The 22156-nt window shown below is 27.4% G+C and overlaps 2 protein-coding genes across 6 annotated transcripts in view; one reads left to right on the top strand and one right to left on the bottom strand.

Moving 5' to 3' along the window:
* LOC107446995 (coiled-coil domain-containing protein 39) overlaps positions 1-11079 on the top strand; it is a 30586-nt gene extending 19507 nt beyond the window's left edge. For all 3 annotated transcript variants that reach the window (XM_016061790.4, XM_087158927.1, XM_087158928.1), the window contains 5 exons: positions 1261-1420; positions 3420-3724; positions 5793-5906; positions 8108-8270; positions 9999-11079. In XM_016061790.4, coding sequence (XP_015917276.3) covers positions 1261-1420; positions 3420-3724; positions 5793-5906; positions 8108-8270; positions 9999-10015 — 759 coding nt within the window. In that variant the 3' untranslated portion in view covers positions 10016-11079. The remainder of the gene's footprint in view (positions 1-1260; positions 1421-3419; positions 3725-5792; positions 5907-8107; positions 8271-9998) is intronic.
* A 1148-nt stretch (positions 11080-12227) lies between these two features.
* Sos (Son of sevenless guanine nucleotide exchange factor) overlaps positions 12228-22156 on the bottom strand; it is a 39177-nt gene continuing 29248 nt past the window's right edge. For all 3 annotated transcript variants that reach the window (XM_087158924.1, XM_087158922.1, XM_087158923.1), the window contains exons 18-25: positions 22025-22132; positions 21791-21946; positions 18800-18982; positions 18579-18696; positions 17199-17368; positions 16744-16860; positions 15680-15938; positions 12228-13057 (exon numbers count right to left, since the gene is read on the bottom strand). In XM_087158924.1, the coding sequence (XP_087015050.1) occupies positions 12438-13057; positions 15680-15938; positions 16744-16860; positions 17199-17368; positions 18579-18696; positions 18800-18982; positions 21791-21946; positions 22025-22132 (1731 nt within the window). In that variant the 3' untranslated portion in view covers positions 12228-12437. The remainder of the gene's footprint in view (positions 13058-15679; positions 15939-16743; positions 16861-17198; positions 17369-18578; positions 18697-18799; positions 18983-21790; positions 21947-22024; positions 22133-22156) is intronic.

The following is a 22156-nucleotide window of genomic DNA, read 5'->3' as shown; positions in this document are numbered from 1 at the left end:
CAAAGTCAAACATGGGTATGCACCATAGACAGGGTTGCCACTCCACAGGGAGAATTGGGTAAACCAGGAAAATACAGGGAATTTAAACTCTTGTATCAGTATATCCAAAGGTTATATGTATATCAGTATATCCAAAGGTGATTTGTTATGGGAACTTGGAGGATTTTTGACCCCCACAAATTTAACATGGACCAGTCACCATTTAATACGCAAGGATTCTTTGGCTGGCTGGATTCAAACTCCCGTTCTCACGAACCCGAGTCCAACGATCTACCAACCAGGCTATCCTGGCCCAACGACCATATTTTAAGATTTTTGACTTTAAAATTGCCACTCGACTTTCTTCCATTGAAGTAACAAAGAGAAGCAAAGGACAGAAAATTTCTCAATTCGCCCTCCAGCCACGTGATTTTATTCTTGCGATAAAAATTACCGTAATGCAGGTGCTCTATTTATATTTCATTTATATTCACTTTTTATTTATATTATACTCTATGGTTAACACTCATAAAGCAGAAAAGATTTATCTATATTACCGATTATACAGCTGTGATATAATATTGTAACAAAATACACAAATCAAAATATAATTAAAAACTGTCATTGGTTGTCTATTTAAATATGCAAGACTGCTGAAAAATGCAATTTTCCAAAAAAATTTATGTTTGAAAATAATGTATATAGTTTTCAATGAACAATATATATTAATTATTCAATCAAATGTATGTATTTTAAGTAAGGAATATATTTCAAAACAGCATTAAAGTTTCATACAGAATCGTCAAAAAATTTGATTTTTTAATCTGGTCAGTCATTTTTTTTGTGTGTGTGAAATTGATCCCAAACCTATCTCAAGTGCTATATGCAAGCTATTCACTTTTTTTTTATCAAATTTTTTGAGTGAAGCACATTAATTCGAACAATACAAGTATGGTATATTGTTTAAATAAAATTTCATTACTTAATAATTTGTTAACAGTCTTATGTTCATTATTGTTCATCATTTTATTATCACTTTGTTTTAAATTTTTTTTTATTCTTTAATCATTTATATTTTATTTAAATCATTGAAATATGATTTAAATGAATTATTTTTTAAAAAATATTTTTATACGTCCTGAGTAACATCTGACTATTTTAATATTGAAATTTTTATAAATTGAAGCTTAATCTTACATTTCCTTACAGAGTAGAAATGTCTTTTTCTTTATTTCAAGTTGAATTTAAATATTCTATTTTAACATATTTAATATTTTTCAGGCTGAAAATGACAAACGAGATCTGTTACAAAAACGAGATTATTTAATGAAGCTAGTGTTAAAAGCTCAAGATGAACTTTCTGCATTGAAGAATACTGTTTGGATAGTTAATGCTGCTAATGAACAGTTTCGTCAAGCGATACACCCTCCTGGTATTAATTGTAAGTCAAAATGTTAAATTTTTTTTCTTGCATCTAATATTTGTTCTCTATTTAAATTAGAAATATAACAAATATTAGGTCACTATTCAGTATCCAGCCCTTTTGCGGAATATTTGGCCAAATATTCATATAATTATTAAGTATTATTTGGAATATTATTTTTCAAGAAAGTTTTTTTGGAGGAAATTTTAATAAATGTAATGAAGAATAATCTAAATTCGTATTTTTACTATACGTTATTAGTTATAGTTTTTACTCCTATTTGTTAAGCTCTAAAATTTGTTAATTTATGTTCTGAAATGGGAAAGCGAAATTTAAAGAATTGAAACTAGATTACTTTATACTGAACCATAAGATTTTTAATGGTGTTTTTTTTTTTTAATTACAATATTTTCAAGCAAGTCAATTTATCGTTTTTTCAATACTTTATATTTTAAAAATTGAGAACTTTTTTTTTCATTTTTGTTTGTTTTTCAGTTTTAGCTAAAGTAAATAGACTTTATTCTTTTATTGCCACTCTTTTCTTGTATGGTAAAACAGGTAACTAGTTACATAGAACACTGTGATTCTCAGTCAGATTAAAGTTATATTTTTGAACTAAGAACAATTTTTTTTCTGTTTCTCTTTTTATTTTATTTCTTTATTAACCTTTTCTTTTTGTCAACGTTTTTATTATGAATGCATTTTTTAAAGAACTTTTCTAATTCTAATGAACATTATTACTCTTTTATGGTCACTTTTTTCTAAAAATACAGCACTGTGAAAAAGTTAAGCATTAAATCTATTTTTTAAAGATTAAGAACGATTTTTGTTTTGATTTCTATCTAGCTTTTTCTTTTTCACAAAACTAATGTTTTTATAGACGTTTTTATTATAACTTTGAATTAAGAGGGTCTCTTTACTTTAATCTTCATTTTTTCTTGAAAATAAGGTAATTGAAAACAAAATGTTTAGCATTAAAATTTTCTTTCAAAAATTAAGATCGGTTTTAATTTTTTTCTGTTTTGCTTTTGTATATAATCTTTATTTTTTAATGGCGTTTTTATCATAGTGCTGCATTTTTTAAAGCGTTTCTCATAAAAAAATTTATCTTTTATTGTTTTAAGGATAATTTTTTTCCTTGAAAATATTAGTTTTAGCATTAAAGTTTTGTTTTAAGAATTAAGAAGTTTTTTTTTTCAACTTTACAGCTTTAGTTTTTTTTTAATAGGTGTTATTTTTTTATCATAATTATTTCTTGGTACTTTAAACATTTCTATTAAAGTTTTTCTTCCTTTTACTCCATACTAATAATACAGCTAAGTTTTGATTAATTTTCAATAATGACTAAACTAGTTCTATTAAAAAAATGTTGTTATTTGGATGCTGAATATTTGGTATTCGGCCAATTTTTTCTGGCCGAATCTTCGGTATTCCACCAAATCACTGTTTATTACATCCCTAATTTAAATCTGTTTTAACTATTACTGTTTCAATTTAACTATTAATTTTTCAGTTGTAAAGACTATATCAGTTTAAGTTTAAATTTTGTATTTGTAATGTTTTCTTCAATAATTCTTGATTTAATCTCATATTATTTTATTTTAATTTATTATAATTAGTGATAATTTAAGATCGAAATGTATTAATTGGAGTTGGTGGAAGATACAAAAATACATTATAATTGTTATTTCTAAGTTATTCACATCAAGAACAACTACAATTTTTTTCTGTTAGATAATTATTTTTTTAAGAAAAATGCCTTTTAAAGTTATAATGTTTTAAATGAATGAAATTTAAAAATAAAAAATTTCATTATTTGTGGAAATTACTTTGAATACGTTAAATTCCGACATTTTCAAAATTTTATGATACTAAATTAAAATTATATGTTCTTGATTGTACTTGCCTCTTATAATCACAGTAATTTTTAAAAGAATTAGTAGTGTTATTTCATTATTAATAAAAAAAACTATTACTGAAAATCAGTGTAAAAAGATCATTCTAACATTTTTTCCAGCTGAAGACAGTGAAAAACTTAGGCATGCCGAAATTGAATTGCGAGAACTTGCTATCCAAATTCATACAAATAAATCAGGGTGTCAATTTTTAGAAGAAAGCATCAGTTCATTGAAAGAAAAACTAACTCAAGAGCAAGATCATTGTAAAGAACTGCAAATTGCTTTGAGGGATCAAGAGTCGGAAAATGAAAAGATTTCTAAAAAAATTTCCGATCTTCAAACCAAAATACAAAGAGCAGAAAGATGCAATTCTCGCCTAAGTCTGGATATTAAAACTAAAACAGCTTTGATAGGTATAGAAGAGGTAAGTCTTTTAAATTAATGTAAATTTTTAAGAGTCAGAAAACAATATTTTCTAATTTTTTTAAAAAAATTTCAACTTGCTGTTATTGTCCCTATCCACTTATCAACTTTTAAGGATATATATCCTTACTGAAAGCAAGCACTATTCTGATTCCTAAATCTTTGATAGGGATATAAATTCTTATACATTTTTTTCAATCTGTCGATGATGTTCCCAAACTTCTTCATCAGTGGTCAGCAAAATTTTTTCAAGCTGGTCATTTTTCCATTTTGAAAAAAAATCTTTGCTGTCGAATTACATCACCTTTATCTTAGAATACAGAAAATAAAACATTATCCAGATGAAATCAAGGTTCCCACAGGTCAGGGAGAACAGGAAAAACCTGGAATTGTCAGGGAATTTTACTTTATCTCTAAAAATCAGGGAAATCTGCAATTTTTTTGCAAAAACCTGGAATATTTCTATATTATACCTGGAAAATAACCAGTCTGAAAATTGACCATAACAGTAATCAGTTATTGAGATTAAATAATTCTAACATCTATTACAATTATTTGTTGTAAAATTTTCACATTTTTGTCAAACTGAAGTGTTTCCATCCTCATTTAATGATATTTTTTACACAGAAAATCTAATACATATTTCACATTACAAATAAAAGAATCAAAGTTTTCTGATGAAAATATGGTCTCGATTTTCATGGAAATTTGCCTGGTATACGTGGAAAAATCAGGGTATTTTTTTCTGAAATTGAGTGGGAACCCTGTGTAATATATCTTAAATATAGAATTAAAAATTTAATATCATCAAATCTGTGTTTACAACCTGAAATAAATCATAAAATTTTATCAGAAAAGTATCTAGCTGTGCTTTATTTATCTTGCATTGGAGCTGCACAATGGGCTATTGGCAATGGTCTCCCTAATATTCCTAAGGTTGATTTGAAAACATTCCATCACTATTTGATCCTTTGCAAAATGAATGGCTTCCTCGCTTTGATAGCCTGAGAAGTCAAGTACTTAACAGTAGAACAGAATGAAAAACAATAAAGCCTCCTAAACAATAAAGTTGTGACTACTCTAACTGATCTAAGTAGTCACCCACCCACTCACTGACTCGCTTGACTTCTGCGATTTGCTGGGAACCATGGGACTTCTCACTATCAAAAGAATTGTTTACTGCTTATTATTTTTATTGTAGGTTGGGAGGGGAGCTCATTGCCCAAAACAAATTTCATACGTAAACTGTGATTTGGATGAGGAACATCGATTTGCATAAACAATTTACAGTGTCAATACTTGCCCTTTACTCTTCGAGGCAGAGTCCTAGACTTACGTAAATAAAACCAATCACAATTAATCACAAAAACGTACTTTCTCTGAATAAACATACATTTTTTTCCAACGGGTTCAGTTTTTTGACCCTCAAAATATAGGAGGTAGCCACACTAGAAAATTTAGTCCCCATAGTTTGGTCAGGAGAATGATCCAAAGTTTGGACCCCTTAATGTTAATTTTACTTTTTGGTTTTTTCGCCACATCTCGAAAAAAATTTTTTAACGAATTGAAAAATTTGCGCACACAATTATAAAATTCGTTTATCCAAAGGTAATTCCATGCAAAAAATAAATTTCGTAAATATTTATTATTTTATAAAGTAATAGTGGAACAAATTTGGAGTTTTAAAGTATATTATTATTTGCGCCATTTTAAAGTATTTAATTTTGCATAGCAAAATTAAAAGTTTGGGTGGAATCGGTTGAATAGTTCCAGAGAAATGGAATTTTGAACCAGTCGAATATTAAGTGAAGATCCGATCATTATATCAAAAGTTATTCCGGGTGGTCTGCTTTTTTTTGGCACACTGTAGATTATTTATTCAAAAAATATTAGTGTATTATAATTAAGTGCTCATAAATCCCTTGCATACTGAGAAAACTTTGAAATATTTAGGGTTAAATATAGAAATCGAAAAAAATATTAAAAACTAATAAAGACAATTTTAGAATTCTGTTAATAAGTATTATTAATATTGACTTGCAACCTTATTATATTCTATTTTATTCAAGGATATTCGAATTCATCTTTTAAGAGAAATAAGAAGGGATGTTTCTGATTTATTATTTTCAGCCGTCGAGAACATACCAGATGTTCAAAACAAGATAAAAGAACTTTATGAAGAAGTAAGTTAACTTTTTAATTGTACTGCAAAAAATGTTTTATTCAAAACATCATCTTTTTTTTATAACTTATGCATTCAATATTGGCATTAAAAATATAATTAATAAGTCTGTCAAGTGATTTTTCGATTAAGAAATCTTTTTGTATCTTGATGTTTCAATCTTTCTTTATTGTGAATAGCTAAATATTTAAGTATACATAGTAATTGTTAAAGAACCTTTTTTAATTTAGCTTATATTTCTCAGTTGCTCTTAAGAATTCATTGCGTGTTGTGATTTATGTAGAATCGTGTAGCCTCAAAATGTGAGCCTCTTTGCATTTTGTGGCAACATGTTTATTCAAAATGCCCTTGTTGTTGTTGATCACTTTCATTTCTACTAGTCTTCCTAAGTGCACTAATTTTTTTATTCATTGCCAAACATTTTATTTTACTAAAGCTACTTTTGTTTAAACTGCTAGTATGCCTATGTGACTTTTTAGTGATGTAACTTGATTTTTTTTTAAATCAGTTATAATTAGCTGTTAAAATAAATTTTAAAATATTCTTTTCAACTATAAATTTTTTATAACAGTAGCTTTTAACAACTAAGCAACCTAAGTCTTTATTAATGTTAATGTCAGCAACATTTTGTAAACACAACATCGAGCTAAAAATCATCAAATGCAACCTTCATCAGCACTTGAACAAAACTTACAAATTTGCTATTTTATTTTGGTGTGTGTCCATGATGCGTTTGAAATTAAAATTGTCAAGTAACTTAAATTAAAAACCCAATTTTTATCTCAAGGGATTATTACTAAGCTATATTTATAAAAAAAAAAATTTCAAGGTAGAACTAATTTTGATTCCAGTTTTTTTTTTTTTTTTTCATTTTAAGAACAATTTTAAAACTAAAAGTTTGGAACTCTAATATAATCATATATGAATCGATTCAATTAGAATATTATTCTAATTTTAGTTCCAAAAAGTAATGAAAACACAGTGAGGCAATTGAGGTGTTCATTAGAAAGAAGAGCTTTCTTGTTAAGTAAAATACCACAGTAGATAAAATAAAAGAAATAATAAATATTATTGAATTATATTTTTATTGATTTAAACTTAAAAACATCACCAAAAAAATTTTGGTTTAAAAAAAAGGCACCGAATCTATCTTAAAATCGAGTTTCTTTTCAGAAGCTCATTTCATTTAACAATGTATACAGTTTGAGGCTTTCTTTTTTCTATGCTGGGATAGTAATCCTATTATCAGATCTATATCTTGTATAATTTTGGTTTTCTTTTAATAATGATCTAAATTTAATACTTTTTTCCCTTTAGAATAAAATTTTTTAAAAGCATTTTAAAAAAAATAAGGGATGCAGAGATAGAGACTCAAACTTATCGCCTAGTAATCCTAAGAACTAAAGCTATCTTTTTACACTGATTAACAGCTCTATAAAATTTAAATACTAATGAAATGTGATATATCAATTTTAATCTCATATTTAACATTTAGTTTGAAATGTCTAAAAAATGAATGAAATGTATATTATTTTGCATTAATAAGGATATTTAATGCTTACTTGAAATATGTTCTAAGTGGACATCGAAACACTTCTTTTAGTTCATACAGTCGTAGTGACGGTCCGTGCACAATACAATCGTACGATTAAGAATTTATTTTACAGTCAAAAGAAGCTTTGCATTTTCACTTTAATTCTTTCATTTTATCTTTTTCTTTCCCAGCTATAAATCTTTTCCATATTTCATAGTTCTTTGAAAATCATATTTGCAAAAAAATGACAGACAAATCAAAATTTAACCTGTCTGTTTTGTGGGATTTGTTTATTTTAAATAAGAACTCTTTTATGTGTAAATTAACTACTCTAAGTGCAATGTGGAAGTTTGGAGAGAAGGATACTAGCTCAATTGCTATCCTGGTCCATGCCATCTGTCTAGAATCAAAACTATATGGTGTTCCTACCATGGCTGTTAAGAGATAAAGCCCTGAAAAACAGGGCCATGGTTGGGTAATATGTGTGTACGAATCATTAAGTGATTTTTTTTATGACAAGTTACTTACTATTCATTTTTTTAAAGTGTCTTCATGCAAAAATTGTCCGGATCTCTGAAACACGATGGGTTGCGCAAGAATCACTACATTTTTATGCCATTAATTTCAACCATAAATGCAAAAATGTGTCTTATTCCATGTATTTCTAGGCTAATCTGCCATTACCTTCCCGTGCTCGTTCTCTCTTCTCAAGATCCAGTTCTGCATTTTCACTGTCTTCCAGGCGTTCATCAGCTGGCTCACCACTTTCGAGTGCACACAGCACAAGATCAGATGTTTACACTCCTTCTATAGTGACACTTGGTTCTCTTGGTAAGTGAATTTTGTTTCAAATAAGGATAATTTAATAAAAACCTTTGGTGACAAATAATGTTTCCTCGTGCTATTATTTCCCTTTTTAATAAAAATGTCTTCTGTCTGTACATATGATAAAATAATATGGGTCTGTCTGTATATCCATAAAATTTCAACTGCATCTCTTTGGACTTAAGACACGAAAAAATTTAACAAAGTTAACTTTGACCATATGAGTGTGCCTTTCAAATTTTTGATGGGTCTTTTAAGAATTCTTTGGTGATTTTTGTTCAATGAAACCAATCAACCTGAATCGAAGTGTTCTAGAACTTTTTTCATCATGAAGGTCACTCATTTTTTCCTTTATGAGTTTTTTCAATTTTTAACAAAATAATTAGTAAATTACACTTTTTCCTTATTTTTGAATTATTCCATACAAAATCTACTACATAGATACAAACATTAAACTTAGATAAAAAAAAAATGATTCCATGCACTTTTAAATTTAATATCTGATATAATAAATTTACTTTACAATTATTTTATCACCAATATATATAAACAAAGGTGTAAGATCTGATAATCATGACTTAAAGAGCTGGTAAAATTAAACAAATTAAGTTTACCTTAATTGTTATTTCACTATCACTTTAATTGTTGTAGAACTTTGGCATCTGCTACAATTTATTATGAATTTTTAAAATAAACAAAAAAACTATTATTTTTCGATGATCCATACTCAACAGAGATTATTCTTTTTCTACCATTTTTAAGATATTGTTCAAATACTTTTTGAAGTGACATTGTATTAAGAAGCTGTCAAAAACAACATGACAATCTTAGAGAAGAAAAATAAATTCATTAGCTTAGGATACCTTCTCTTTCTTAAATTTTCTGCATTGTTTTCAATTTTTTTTTCCCATCATAATCTCCATACTGTTTATCAAACTTTGGCGAACTTGGTGTCATTTTTTTAAAGAAAATATTTGCTCACTATTGATCCAAATATTGAGATCTAAACCTAGAGTCTTCAGATTAGAACCTAGGCACAAACTGCACTTTGTTTGATATTTTAGGGGAACTTTTATGCAATTAAAATACTATGTATTGCTAGTCTGAATGCCAAGAATTTAGAGTAATGCTGCCAATGAGGTTAATGTGAGGTAATAAAGTAGTAAGTTCATGAATGTAGAGGTTCATTTGGAGCCATAAAAGTTGAAAGGGAGTTGCAAATCTGTGCACAGTTATTATTTCCCCACATCCAACTTTGCCTATACGTTATTTTAGAGAGCTTCAAAATGAGGAACCCATGGACGAATTCTACTGTTCCAAAACTGAGTGTTCGTAGACTGATGTGCAAGCAAGAACTAGTGGCTAGTTTAGTATGTTGAAACATTTGGCAAATTAGTTTCCTCATAGATTACAAATAGTTATGATAACAAAACACCCCTACACAATTTATTTTTTAGCGAAAAGTAATTATGTTCCACAGTATTACTTGATTAAATTTAATAAGAAACCAAAATTAAGAACAATTAAGAAAAAATGTTTACAAATTTACCCAAGGAGGTTGACAGGTAGAGAGCTAAAATTTGGCATTTTATTAATCTAAGGAAATGCCTAAAGAGTAACGTTATATTAAAATAAAACAAAAATGAGGCATTCTGTGAAAAGCAATGAGAACAAATTAAACTCTAGGAATGTACAATGAATGTTCTTCTAAAACATTTTTTTTTTCTTTTGCAGATGATATTGAAAGCTGAATTTTGCCAAATTATTTAAAGACAGCTAAACAAGTTAACTTATTTTGAAATTATTTAAGAATTATTTGGTGATTATATACAAATGTTTTAAATACTGAAAAAAAAAATTTATATCCAAATAAATGTTAAAAATATTTATTTTATATAACTGGCACATTATTTTAAACATGTTTATATATGTGTGTTATTAATTAGTGGTTTGAATCAAATACAATAAATTTCTGTACATTAAATTCTGTTTGTTGAATAAGATTATTTTTTAATTCCCATAATAGTTCATTTTCATTAGTAATAAGAATTTTGTGTGAATATTACTATTAAATACTTTTGAAGAGAGATTTAATAAACTTAACTTAGAAATGAAACACTCAATGCTGAGGACTTGTAGAAAATTTCTATCTAGACATTTTTACTTTAGTTCATAGATAAGCTTTCTAAAAAGAAAATTTACGTACATGAAATTTTATACAAAATAAAGCTTTTTACGTGTGATAGATTTTTGGTTTATACCTATTCCATTAAAGTTCAAAATGCTATATTCAAATAAGACTGTAGGTCCTATAAAAAGAATTCATAATACAGCAAGGGTTGAATAACATATTTGCATTTCTTCCTTTTTTGCAAAGAATGAGCTTTTTATATTTAAATTAACTATCTAAAAATGTATCGATGAATATAAATTGATTCAAGACTTAGTATAAATTCAAAGTTCGTTAATTTTTTTTTAAATACTCACTAATAATCATCATTTTTATTAGATAAACATTTTTCCTTCCTAGATTTTCTAGAAAAAAATTATTTCAAACCTTAAAATGGAAAAAAAAAAAAAAAGGAATGCTATTATTATTAGAGTATGTAATGCACTTCAATGAATAAATTCTTATCACAAATTACTAGCTTCAATTTTTTTTGATTTAGGTGAAATAACTTCATTGAGAATGACAACAATATAATTAAATTTTCAATAGCTGAATTTAAATAAACAAGACCATTTAACATATCCTCTTTTTTGTTTCTTTCTTAAGGAGTTGGCTTCTTATATGGTAGAAAGTGGGAAAAAAAAACCTAAAGAAACTGAATGAAATGGAAAAAACTGAAATTGACCAATACAATAGCTCAAATTTTGAAACAAATAAAATCAAGTTCCAAAAACTTAAGTATTTTTATATTTAATTATTTTAAAAAACAACTCGATTTTCATACTCTATTGTCATATCAACTTAATAAAATTAATCATTCATTTGAAAATGAAAATCCAGTAATTTGTAAATAAAAATTTACTAATAAAAATTCTTAAGTTTATTTTATAACTTAAAACTGACAGATAATTTTATGATTAGGTTTGCAAAAATACAATTGGTATTGAAAATATTTATCAATCAATACCTTTTGCATATTATCTAAGAATCATTTTCAGTATTGATATTTAATAGCCTTGTAATGAAAACTACTATTTTGTTTGTAGTTATGTTATTGTGTGTAAGAATGTGTGATTTGTATTATAATACAATATATAATTTGATTACAATATATGAAAAGTTTAAATAATTATAAAGTTCTTCTATATTTTATCTTAAACATTGAAATGAACTACAGTTGCTTTAATTTCTTAAAAGATTCATTAAGTTAATTCTTTTAAATTTTCACTTATTTTAAAAATTATTTATTAAATTACTTGGAGATAATACTATCATTTAAAACAGATTGTAGTAACAAAATATTATAAATTTTAATTTAATACTTAATATTTCTATATTAAAAAGAGTTTCTTGCATTTTTTTCCACTTGGGTTGGAAGAAACATGTTTTTTCAGAGGTAGTTTTCTCACTGCAGAAGAAACTGACCACCCTTTAGCATTAAAGAATCAGAATACTATCTACACTAATTACTTTATACATAATAAAAGCATTTAAAATTATTTTAAATCACTTAAAAATAATGAGAATTAATTGAATCATTATGTGTAATTATCTATGTACATAAATCAGAAAAACATAAGTACAAATAAAAACAAACAAGCTATTTTTTTTGTAACTACTTTATAATTTGTTGATATTTAATTGTCTCTCCTGTACATCATTACATTTTCTAATTCATTCAAATAAAATATATTACATATATAATATGTACAAAATCAAAATTTGCTTTGAGCAATCATTCTAAGCTACAGCTTAAATTTATATATTTTTTTCTGAAATAAAAAGGAATCACATTTTTCAATCAGCAAATTGCCTGATAATATTTACTTATATACACCAAGGTATGCAATATATACAGATGAAAACAACTAATTCATCACTATGCCACACAGCAATGCTCCCAAGATATTATTTTTTTGCTCATTTTTTTTGATTCTAGGAAAATAAGTTCTTCCATATTTACATAAAGATAATTAATTTAAGTCTCTAGCAAAGAATATGGGCTACCTGGGAGCATGGTTATTCATTAGAAGTGTTTGTCTGTGGGTTTTAGGTGGCAATTGTGGCGTTGTATGGGAAGGAGGTGGCATTAAAGCAATAGCACTGTCCAAAACTCCGACAGACGTATGATGGGGCACCGGGATAGAAGATAAAGGAAAATGGGAGCTTGAGGGAGACGATTGTGGAGCATCATTCAGAGAAGATTGGGATAAGCGCCTGGGAGCATTGAGGGGGAAGTTGGCAACATCCAATGCAGAATTCCTCCGAGGCAGAGTCACGTCGGTGCTACTCCATGCACTATTAGATGGCCTATGAACGGGTGGAAAGTTGCTTGCTGAGTGCATACGTGGTAAAGTTCCAGAACCACTTGTTAAATCCCTCCGTGGAGGCAGCGGTGGAGGACTAGTTTCCCTTGGAGGAAGCAATGGAGCATCCGTGGCTTGTTTAGTACAAGGGGAAGATTCACTTACAGAGGATTCTCTCTTTCGTCTTGGCGGTAAGGGTGGGGGTGGCAATGAAGGTGGTAGGGGTAGAGGGGGTGGCAGAGAAGCTGGAAGGCTACTGCTGAAAAATGAAGGACTGGGGGGATAACAACCACTAGTTTCAGGTATTGCAATGTTACCTAAAATAAAATATTCAAGTTAAAAACACGTAGAAACTAATTTGATAAATAATCTGAAAATTTTTATGAAAATCTTCAGTGAAACAATAGTGAAGTAGTTATTTATTTCATTTTGCATAAACTTAATGCAAGCCCTATTCAAAATATTATAGTAAAATTATACAATATAATCTTAAAGGATACAGTTAATTTGTCTAAGTTGTGTCTAATTTATTAAAATTTACATTTCTAAAAACTAAATCGTTTAAATTTGAATTGTTAAAACTTGGTGAAACAATTTTAAAAGCTACTGGCTGTCTAATTAAAAATAATTCTACCCACCCCAGAGTTTGGGGTTGCCTGCAGCAATGGACACAAGAAAAAGTGCATTTTAAAGAGTGAGACTTCTATAACTTGTTTTCAGTACTAAGTTAAACACTGTCTACCCCCACTCGAAATAGTGTAACCTTAGTCACTGTCAGTGCTTTTGACAACTGGCGAGGATACTTCTTTAATTAGATAGATTGTTTGCAATATTTTTTTAAAAATAAATTTTAGTTAAGCTAAAGATTAATTTTTCACCTTATATTTAATAAGTATTATGCACGAAAATAAAACTTAAAATATAAGTAAATAATATGAGCTGATAAAAATTTGTTTTGGACACTAATTTAGAATATAAATTAATATTAAAAATGCTACTTTAAATATACAGTTATAGTACAAGAGATAAAGTTCATTGTTTTCTAACATACATCTACATACATTTTTTAAATTTTACAAAGACAGGCAAAATAAAAAAATTATTTTAAAAAAACATGCTTTAACTTCTTTTATTCAATACTTTAAACATAATTTAACTGTATCAACTTTTCTTTTTGAATCAGTGATTCCATTAGACTTTGAAAATAACAGATCCTTAGGACCCAGGACTTGCACATTCTGGGGCCCTATTTAATATGTGAATTCTTAACCCCTATATCCTTCTATTAATATTCACATTCATAATATTATTTTAGCTATTGATAGACAGAACAACAAATTTCAAATCATGAAGAGTTTGATTTAAATTGACAAAAGCTTTCAATAAGTGGACTGATCGAACACCTACATCAAGAAAAATCAACTATTTAATTTGCTACTCAGAATAATTTTAATTTTCTTCTTTAGGTATTCATAATGAAGGAAAAAAAATTATATATATATATATATATATATATATATATATATATATATATATATATATATATATATATATATATATATATATACAAAAATTCACAGGAACACTATTTTTTTTTAATTCTTCCGGATAGACATAAAAATAATCGCTCAAAACATGGAGAGTCAACAAAGAAGTGGAGACTTAAATTAAATAAGCAACTGCTCCCTTTTTCCCCATTGATTTTAAAAAGTAAAAATCCTTTAATGATAAAAATACATCAATATAGAAACAGACTCTGGAAAACAGAATTTCCATTAAAATGTCCGATGTCTAAATTCAAAATTTTGATCCTGCAGATTCCATCTATTTGTAGCGGAAAGATTCATGTAGAAGAAAAGTTCCTTATCAATTCAAATATTTCAAAATAGTAATGTATACATTAAATATATTTTGCATCCCCAAATATTTTTAAATTAAGTTTTTTAAAGCCGGTATGTTTAATAAAATGTTATCACTTATTTATATTATATTTTATTGCTGTATTAACTTTTTATAGCTGTAGATTATTAACAATATGAATTTTTTTAAATATAATTTAATCCAAGAGAAAAAAAGTTTGCAAACAGAGGCTTTTAAATGAAAATCAATCTATCAACATCAATCACAGACTCATTAGGTTTGAGGAAAGGTGACTACTAAGTTATAAGAGTCTACTGACCTCTGACTACTAACTGAAAATTTAAATTTTCAGTTCTCTTTAAATTTTCAAAATTTCCCAAGAGATGTGTCATACAGGGTATCTGCTACATTTTAGATTTCCTAATCCATGACTTTTCATGTCTAATTCCAAGAATTTTTCATGGCTTAACAAAGCTACTATTTTTTCCGCCAAAAATACAAATTTAAAAAAGCATTATAATAACCAGGATTATATTCTAAAGATACTTTTCTTGTTCATCAGAAAGGAAAGAAACACTCCTGATTTTAATGTTCTCATTTCAGAATGAATAAAAAAAATTCGCAAATGACTGGCTGGCTTCAGCTAGAATTTTAAATTGATAAAATAAAAATAAATATATAATGATTATTTTTTCTTTCATTTTTTGAAAAAACACCATAATTTTTTAAGAACATGATAAAAATATTTCATATTTTAATAAAATATGACTCCGAGTGGGGATTTTGTTACTAATTCAGATATTCGTAACACTATGAAATCGAGGTGGGGGGTGAATTCCTTTTTAGATTTTTCGGCAACCGAAATTGATGACTTTCCACGATTTTTTAAAAATCTAGTTAAAATCATAACAAATTTTGTTCAATACCAAAATTCATGACTTTCCAGGTACGCAGATAATGACTTATTGGTCATAACATATTTTTCACATACCCTCTTTGATTTTTGGCATATTTGATACAATATAGCATGTATGCAGAATCTCTGTGAATTATGAAGAAAAAAAAGTTTTTATGCATACCTCCACCGATCATCACAGGAGCAAATATACTATGGTCACTATTGAATCCACTAGCAGAGTAAGGAGGGGTTAATGGAGTAGATGGGTTAGGTGGAGTAATTACAAATGACTGGGCATCCTCATCATCTTGATTTATGTGAGTGCTACTGATACTGAAGCCTCGGGAATCAGATGGCAAGCTGGTTGGATGATGGCCTGATCGGGAAAGCCTTGGCTTGATGCCGGGAGACTTCAAGGGCAGGTCAGGCCATTTTCGAGGCTGAAAAATAATAAAATTATTTATTTTTTAAAAAAAAGTCTATAAATTGTCTAAAAGTGTTTGATTGATTGTTGTGTTATAGGCATTTATAAAAAAAAAAGCAAACTATTTAAATATATTTTTGTTATCAGGGTATGTAGCTAAATCTTTAAAAAAAAATTATAAAAAAAACACCTTTTAAGTACTTTTCAAGCACTATATACATTAACAAAATGCAAAATAATTTTCAAAGACTTTACATGATCATGATAAAAATAACTAATTTCTGGCAAAGAACTCTTTTCTTGATTATATTAACCACCATAGATCGAGAGGTTTTTCGTTTCGATTTCAGAGGGTGAAAAACGAAGCCTGAAATTGAGAATATCTTGCAAAATGCAGCTGAGTTGCACATGAGAGTGCAAGAATCTCATCAAATCCAGTCTGGTATGTGCACATACCGACCTGCAAGTATTTCATCAAACATGTAAAATGATTGGCACTTTCATATGCTACGGACCAACGGTACGCCAAAGTGCATTGTGAAAACGTTGAACAGAACAATGTGAAAACCACATTTTTGCATTATACGTTGAGAAAATTGACATGGTAACGAAAAAAAATCTCATTTTCAAACAAGGAAAAATTAAGGAACTTTTAAAAACACCCAATAAAAAAGCCCCTTTCAGAGCTTTTAAAAAACAAAAATCAAAAGGAAGCACCTTTAAGTGCTAAAAAAAAATTTAAAAAAATTATGTTACGCATATATTAAGGTCATGTAACTAAAAAATTTTAACTTTTTTGAAAATTAAGCTATACTACTTACAAATTTGGGAGGTTGTTTGCAGTTGCGAGGCTCTATTTCTAGAGATTTATTGTACAAGTAATCATTGAAAGCTTTCTCTGTTCTTCCTTCCAGAGGATCTAAGTTTTCAAGATATCTCTGAAATGATAAAAAGTTAATGGATAAAATTTAATTGTGACATAACTTACGACAAAACATACAAAACAAAGACTTTTTTAAAAATAAATAAAAATAGATATAACTTCTTTTATTGAAAAGCCGTGTGAAACGACATAAGTGAAATTTAAAGTGATTTTGATTAGCATCAAAAAACTGCTGAATAAGTTAATATTCTTAACTACTTACATCTGAATTGATATAAAAATTTCAGTGTTTTTGAAATGTCATTTTATGATCATGTATTGGAACAAAAAATATTACTTTAGCTGTAAAACTTATTTATTATAGGTAGCAAATGGCTAAATAAAATAACAAACCTTTATATCTGGTTGAGTGGTGAGACAATAGGGCTGATTTTGATATTGCTGTATTTCTGCAGTTATTTCTGCCACTTTACGCCTTTTGCTGAAGTTTATCAATCCTTCAACATTAGGTATAAAATCTGGATTTCCTTCCTCAATATGAAGTATATTTGTTAAGTACATACCTACATTAACAAAAGAAAAATTATAGCCAAGATTTGATATAAATTAAAATGAACATTTTCACAACTGCTTCATTAAGTGGGTACAATCTCGGTTAATTTCGTGATGAGTATTATGATGTCTGATATATATTGACAAATATTTTTAATAGAACCCCCTCTTTTTCCCCCATTGTTTATTTTATCTATGCTCATAATGTAATTTAAATCAAACATTAAATATGTTTTTTGGATTCACAATCAAATATTTCCCAAATCCTAATAATTTAACAAAAATTGTAATCTTAACTTTTTTTTTGGATTCACAATAGTACAAAATATACATTTAATTTCAAATAGTATGATTTTATTTCAACAAAAATTCAAAATGGCAAATTTTCTCCCCCTCCTCAAACTCCTTGCACACTTTAGATTGAACTTATCTAAGACAATAAAATCTTTTTTCTTGTGCAGTTGCCATAGCTGCAGCAGTAAGTAATTAATTGAATTAGAAGTAGTTTTCGGTGTTTATGTCAAAATATTTAATACATTGAAAAAACATTAAAGGCAGGTGAAAGACAAAAGGAAAAATTTTGCAAGAACAAATGTTTAGAAAAAACAAAATCTAAAAAAATTTACACATATATAAATCTCTAATCAGATATTTAAAAAAAAGTTTAAACAAATAGTAGTAACTATGATGCTATATTTGGTAACTATGCAGTACTTAAAGAAGAACAATTTAACAATAACAGAATTTCTTTTAAACCAGTTTAGAAAAAAATGCAAATAAAGCTTTATATTATATACTTAAAATAAAATAAAAATTGTTAAAAATGAATTTAGATGAAAAATTACACTGAATATGTAGTATTTACAATTATTATAGAGCATATATTTCGCGACATAAACACAGACAAAATATTAAAATCAGCATATAATTTTTCTACAGTTTGTTAGTTTATGAGACCACTGATAATCATTTTATAGTAACCCTAAATTACATTTCAGTATTCCCAAACCAATAAACAATTTTGAGCCCCGAGCAGTCATCTTTTTTCCCTTTTCACTTCACATGAAATTTTTTTAATTTTTCTTATTTTGTTATTGCTTGTTATAGATTAATATTTAATACCTTTAACTTTTGCAATATTAAAATATAATTAAATAGCATCATACCAATATAGTGAGACTAATAAGACACAATTCTCAATTCTTTATATAATATATTTACCAAAGAATGGGACGCAGGGTGGATTAATAGATCTCAATTTCTCTTGGTATTTTTTAAAATGGTCAGAATTAAGCTCCTGAGCTTCCTCTAGGGATTTTTTCAAACTGTATTTGATATTCTAAGAAAGAAGCAAACATATATGATTAGGTTTAAAATACGTTTAAATGTATGAAAAATTCATATTTGTGACAGAAATAATGAAAAATTAGATCATATCTTACATTTAAGGTATGTTCTAATCTATGAACACAAGCTGAATTCATTGCACCCACAACTTCTAAAACACCGGTAAAGTTATTCAAATCTTGTAAAACCATCATAATCTCCAATACTCGTGAAACAACAGCCAACCTTTCTTCAAAATTCTCTGTCTCAACAATACATTTCATTAACCAAAAGCTGAACTGTAAAGAAACATTTTAGAAAATTAGATATTGAGATAATTGATATAAGATATTGAGAATTACAATCACATTTACAATTCTACAGCACAATGAAAGAATAATCATCAACAGGATTCCTAAAATTTTAAAATTTCAAGTAACCTCTAAACATATTAACACCCTTATCACACCCTTATGCTTACATTTGGGAAACTTGTTACAAAATATTAATAAATAAAAACGTTAAAAAGTTTTATTTTTTTTTAATATAAAAAAATAATAATCTATGGAATGAATAATAGATATCTATGTGTAATTTTAAAGTATCATACTCTTACAATTAATATGGATATTATCTGTTATAATCTGAATATTATTGGGAATTTGTATATTATTATGATCTAATTTCTCTGGTCAATTCCTCCAACCTACATGCGCTTTTCACTCTCTTTATCTTCCTAAAATCATGTCATCATCTTAACAAAGAGAGTTGTGTTCAAACATTTGAAAAAATATTGACATTTCTTCATTTCAATTATGACGCTCACTGTTTCTTAGCATATACTCAATTTATTGTTACATCAATTTTCTATTAATTCAAATATTTTGTTGTTATGCTGAAGCTTAATAGTTGATATTGTAGAACTTTTATTCTATAGACAAATGATTTTTCAAATTATGATTTAAATGCAAGGAAAGAATTCTTTTAATTCACAATTGAAGGACTTAAAAGCTGCCACGTTATAGAAAAAATACATATTCTATTTTGAATTGTGTTCAACTGTTAAAAACAAACACGTTAGAAAACAAATTTTTATTTATATATTTGTTTATTTATCTCAGAAAAATCAATTAAAAAAATTCAACAGTAAATATCAGGGATGAGAGTAGTCAGAAAGTAAAAAAGAGGAAATCCAAAAAACAAAAAAAAAGAAAGAAAAAAAATATATATATATATATATATATATATATATATATATATATATATATATATATATATATATATATATATATATATATATATATATATAAACAAAAATTTGACAAAAAAGAGCGATTTTTAAACTTGTAAACCATGTGAATATAAATCCCGATATGAGACTTTTAAATCACGTATATATGAAACTCTACATCGAATTTAAAAAATGCGAAAATACAAATCATGATTTTTTAATTTTTCGATCACGATACATAATTTTTAAATCGCGCGATATTACAACCACAAAAACGAATCACGATATTGGATTTTAAGCTCACGTGAATACGAATTGCTACATAGGGCTTTAAAAGCTCGTAAATACAAATCGCGATATTGATTTTTTAAATCTCGTAAGTAAGAATCGCACTGTACAATATTTAAATCGCCTGAATAAGAATCGCAACGTTCAACTTTTAAATCAGGTAAATACGAAAATCGAGATTTGATAATAAAATCGAGATTTTAAAAATGCATAAATACAAAACACGATATTGGATTTTTAAATGTCGTAAATAAGAATCATAATATACGATATTTAAATAGCTTAAATAAGAATCGCAATGTGCAACTTCTAAATCAGGTAAATACGAAAATCGATGATTGATATTAAAATCGCGTGAATAAAAATCGAGATCTGAATTACGAAAATACGAGCTATCCAGCCGACGGATAAAAAATACGGAAAATCTTATTTTCTGTGCGTGAAATCGGAGAAAATAGCTAAAATAAGTAAAAATGCGGAAGGGTTAGCAGCTAGGGCGTAGATTGAATTTTCTGTTTATCTTTGAAAATCGTAAATAAATATAATTATTTCACTTCAATGACTGAATTTTAAAAAAAACGGGATATTTATTTAAAAAACGAAACTTTTAGAGAATCGGAGTTTTTGATAAAAAGGCTGAAATTCGAGAGACAAAAAAAATCTCATCGCTGTATAAAGGTCAACCAGTTTTATCCCAAGGAAATGATTTTTAGAGAAACTTCAGAGGGAGGAAAAGGGACTTCAACAATTTCCCTCCGCGGAAAATTAAATTCCTCATAAAACATTTTAACTTGGGCAAAAAAAATTTCAGCGGAAATTAGCGGGAAAAATGGAAAAATCTGAAAAAAAGCGGAAATCCGCGAATCCGCGGAAGAATCTCATCCCTGAAATATTAACTACAGGAATTAGATTAAACTATACCTTAATTCTAGGGAAAAATCATAAAAAACAGTAGCTCTTAATAAAACCTTACATTCTTTAATAAATAGTTATGAAGTTTAAAATCAATAATAACTCTTCCCAATCAACTACTAATTTATTACTTATAGCTAACTATTAGAATCAAAGAATCTTGGTATTTTGTTAAACATACGCACCCAGCCAACATTGAAGAAATAAAATAACGGAGATTTTACATACTTCGGGCTAAGAGTAAAGTTTTGATACATCATGCATAATCATGTAAGTCAAAAAGAGAAATTCAAAATTGGAAAAAATATAAGCACTTACATTTAGCGAAATAAAAAATATGTATATAAATCTTAATCTAAAGAGGATTTTTTAAACCATTATTTATAACTTAAACAATTAAATACTCAACATACTGCATTACTGGCAAAAGCATCATCTTTTGAGGAATAAGAGAATTATTTTAGGCATAAACGAATATTTTATCACTAATTTTTTTAACTTTTTTAAAAACTTTTTCAACAAATATGGAGAAATTTGAGAATATACAGGTAAACAGGAGATAGTCGTAAAATACAGGAGTCTTCGTTAAGAAACAGGAGACTTGACAGGTACGTATATGTGCCACTAATATTTTAAAATCAAATAATATGTTTTAAAAAATATAATAACTACTTACATTGGATGAATGATGAATCATTTTCAACAAGTTAGGTGAAGTTTTCATTTTATCTTTTTTAGTCCACACGCTTCCAACCAATTCAGAGGGCTTGACCCCTCGATAAAGCTCGAATTCAAGCAGAGTCAGTTGCCTAGCAAGCTCTATAGGATGAAGCTGGGAAAAGATAAAAAGGACATGACTTACTATAAAACATAAACAAACATAAACAAGAGAGAAAATGAGAAAACTTACTGTTATTAAATCAAACTTCTCATAAGTGTTGCTTAAAAACCATTCAATTGGAGGAGGTGTTTTTTCAAAAGTAAAAGTTATTTCACGAGAATCTTCAACAGGTTCAAGCTGAAAAAGTTTTGTCATTACTTT

Source organism: Parasteatoda tepidariorum, chromosome 3 (genome assembly GCF_982258835.1).
Source record: "Parasteatoda tepidariorum strain Cologne lab strain chromosome 3, Ptep-v5.0, whole genome shotgun sequence".
NCBI lineage: Eukaryota > Metazoa > Arthropoda > Arachnida > Araneae > Theridiidae > Parasteatoda > Parasteatoda tepidariorum.
Note: the sequence above shows the minus strand (reverse complement) of the source record. Positions and strands in the feature narration are given on the sequence as shown.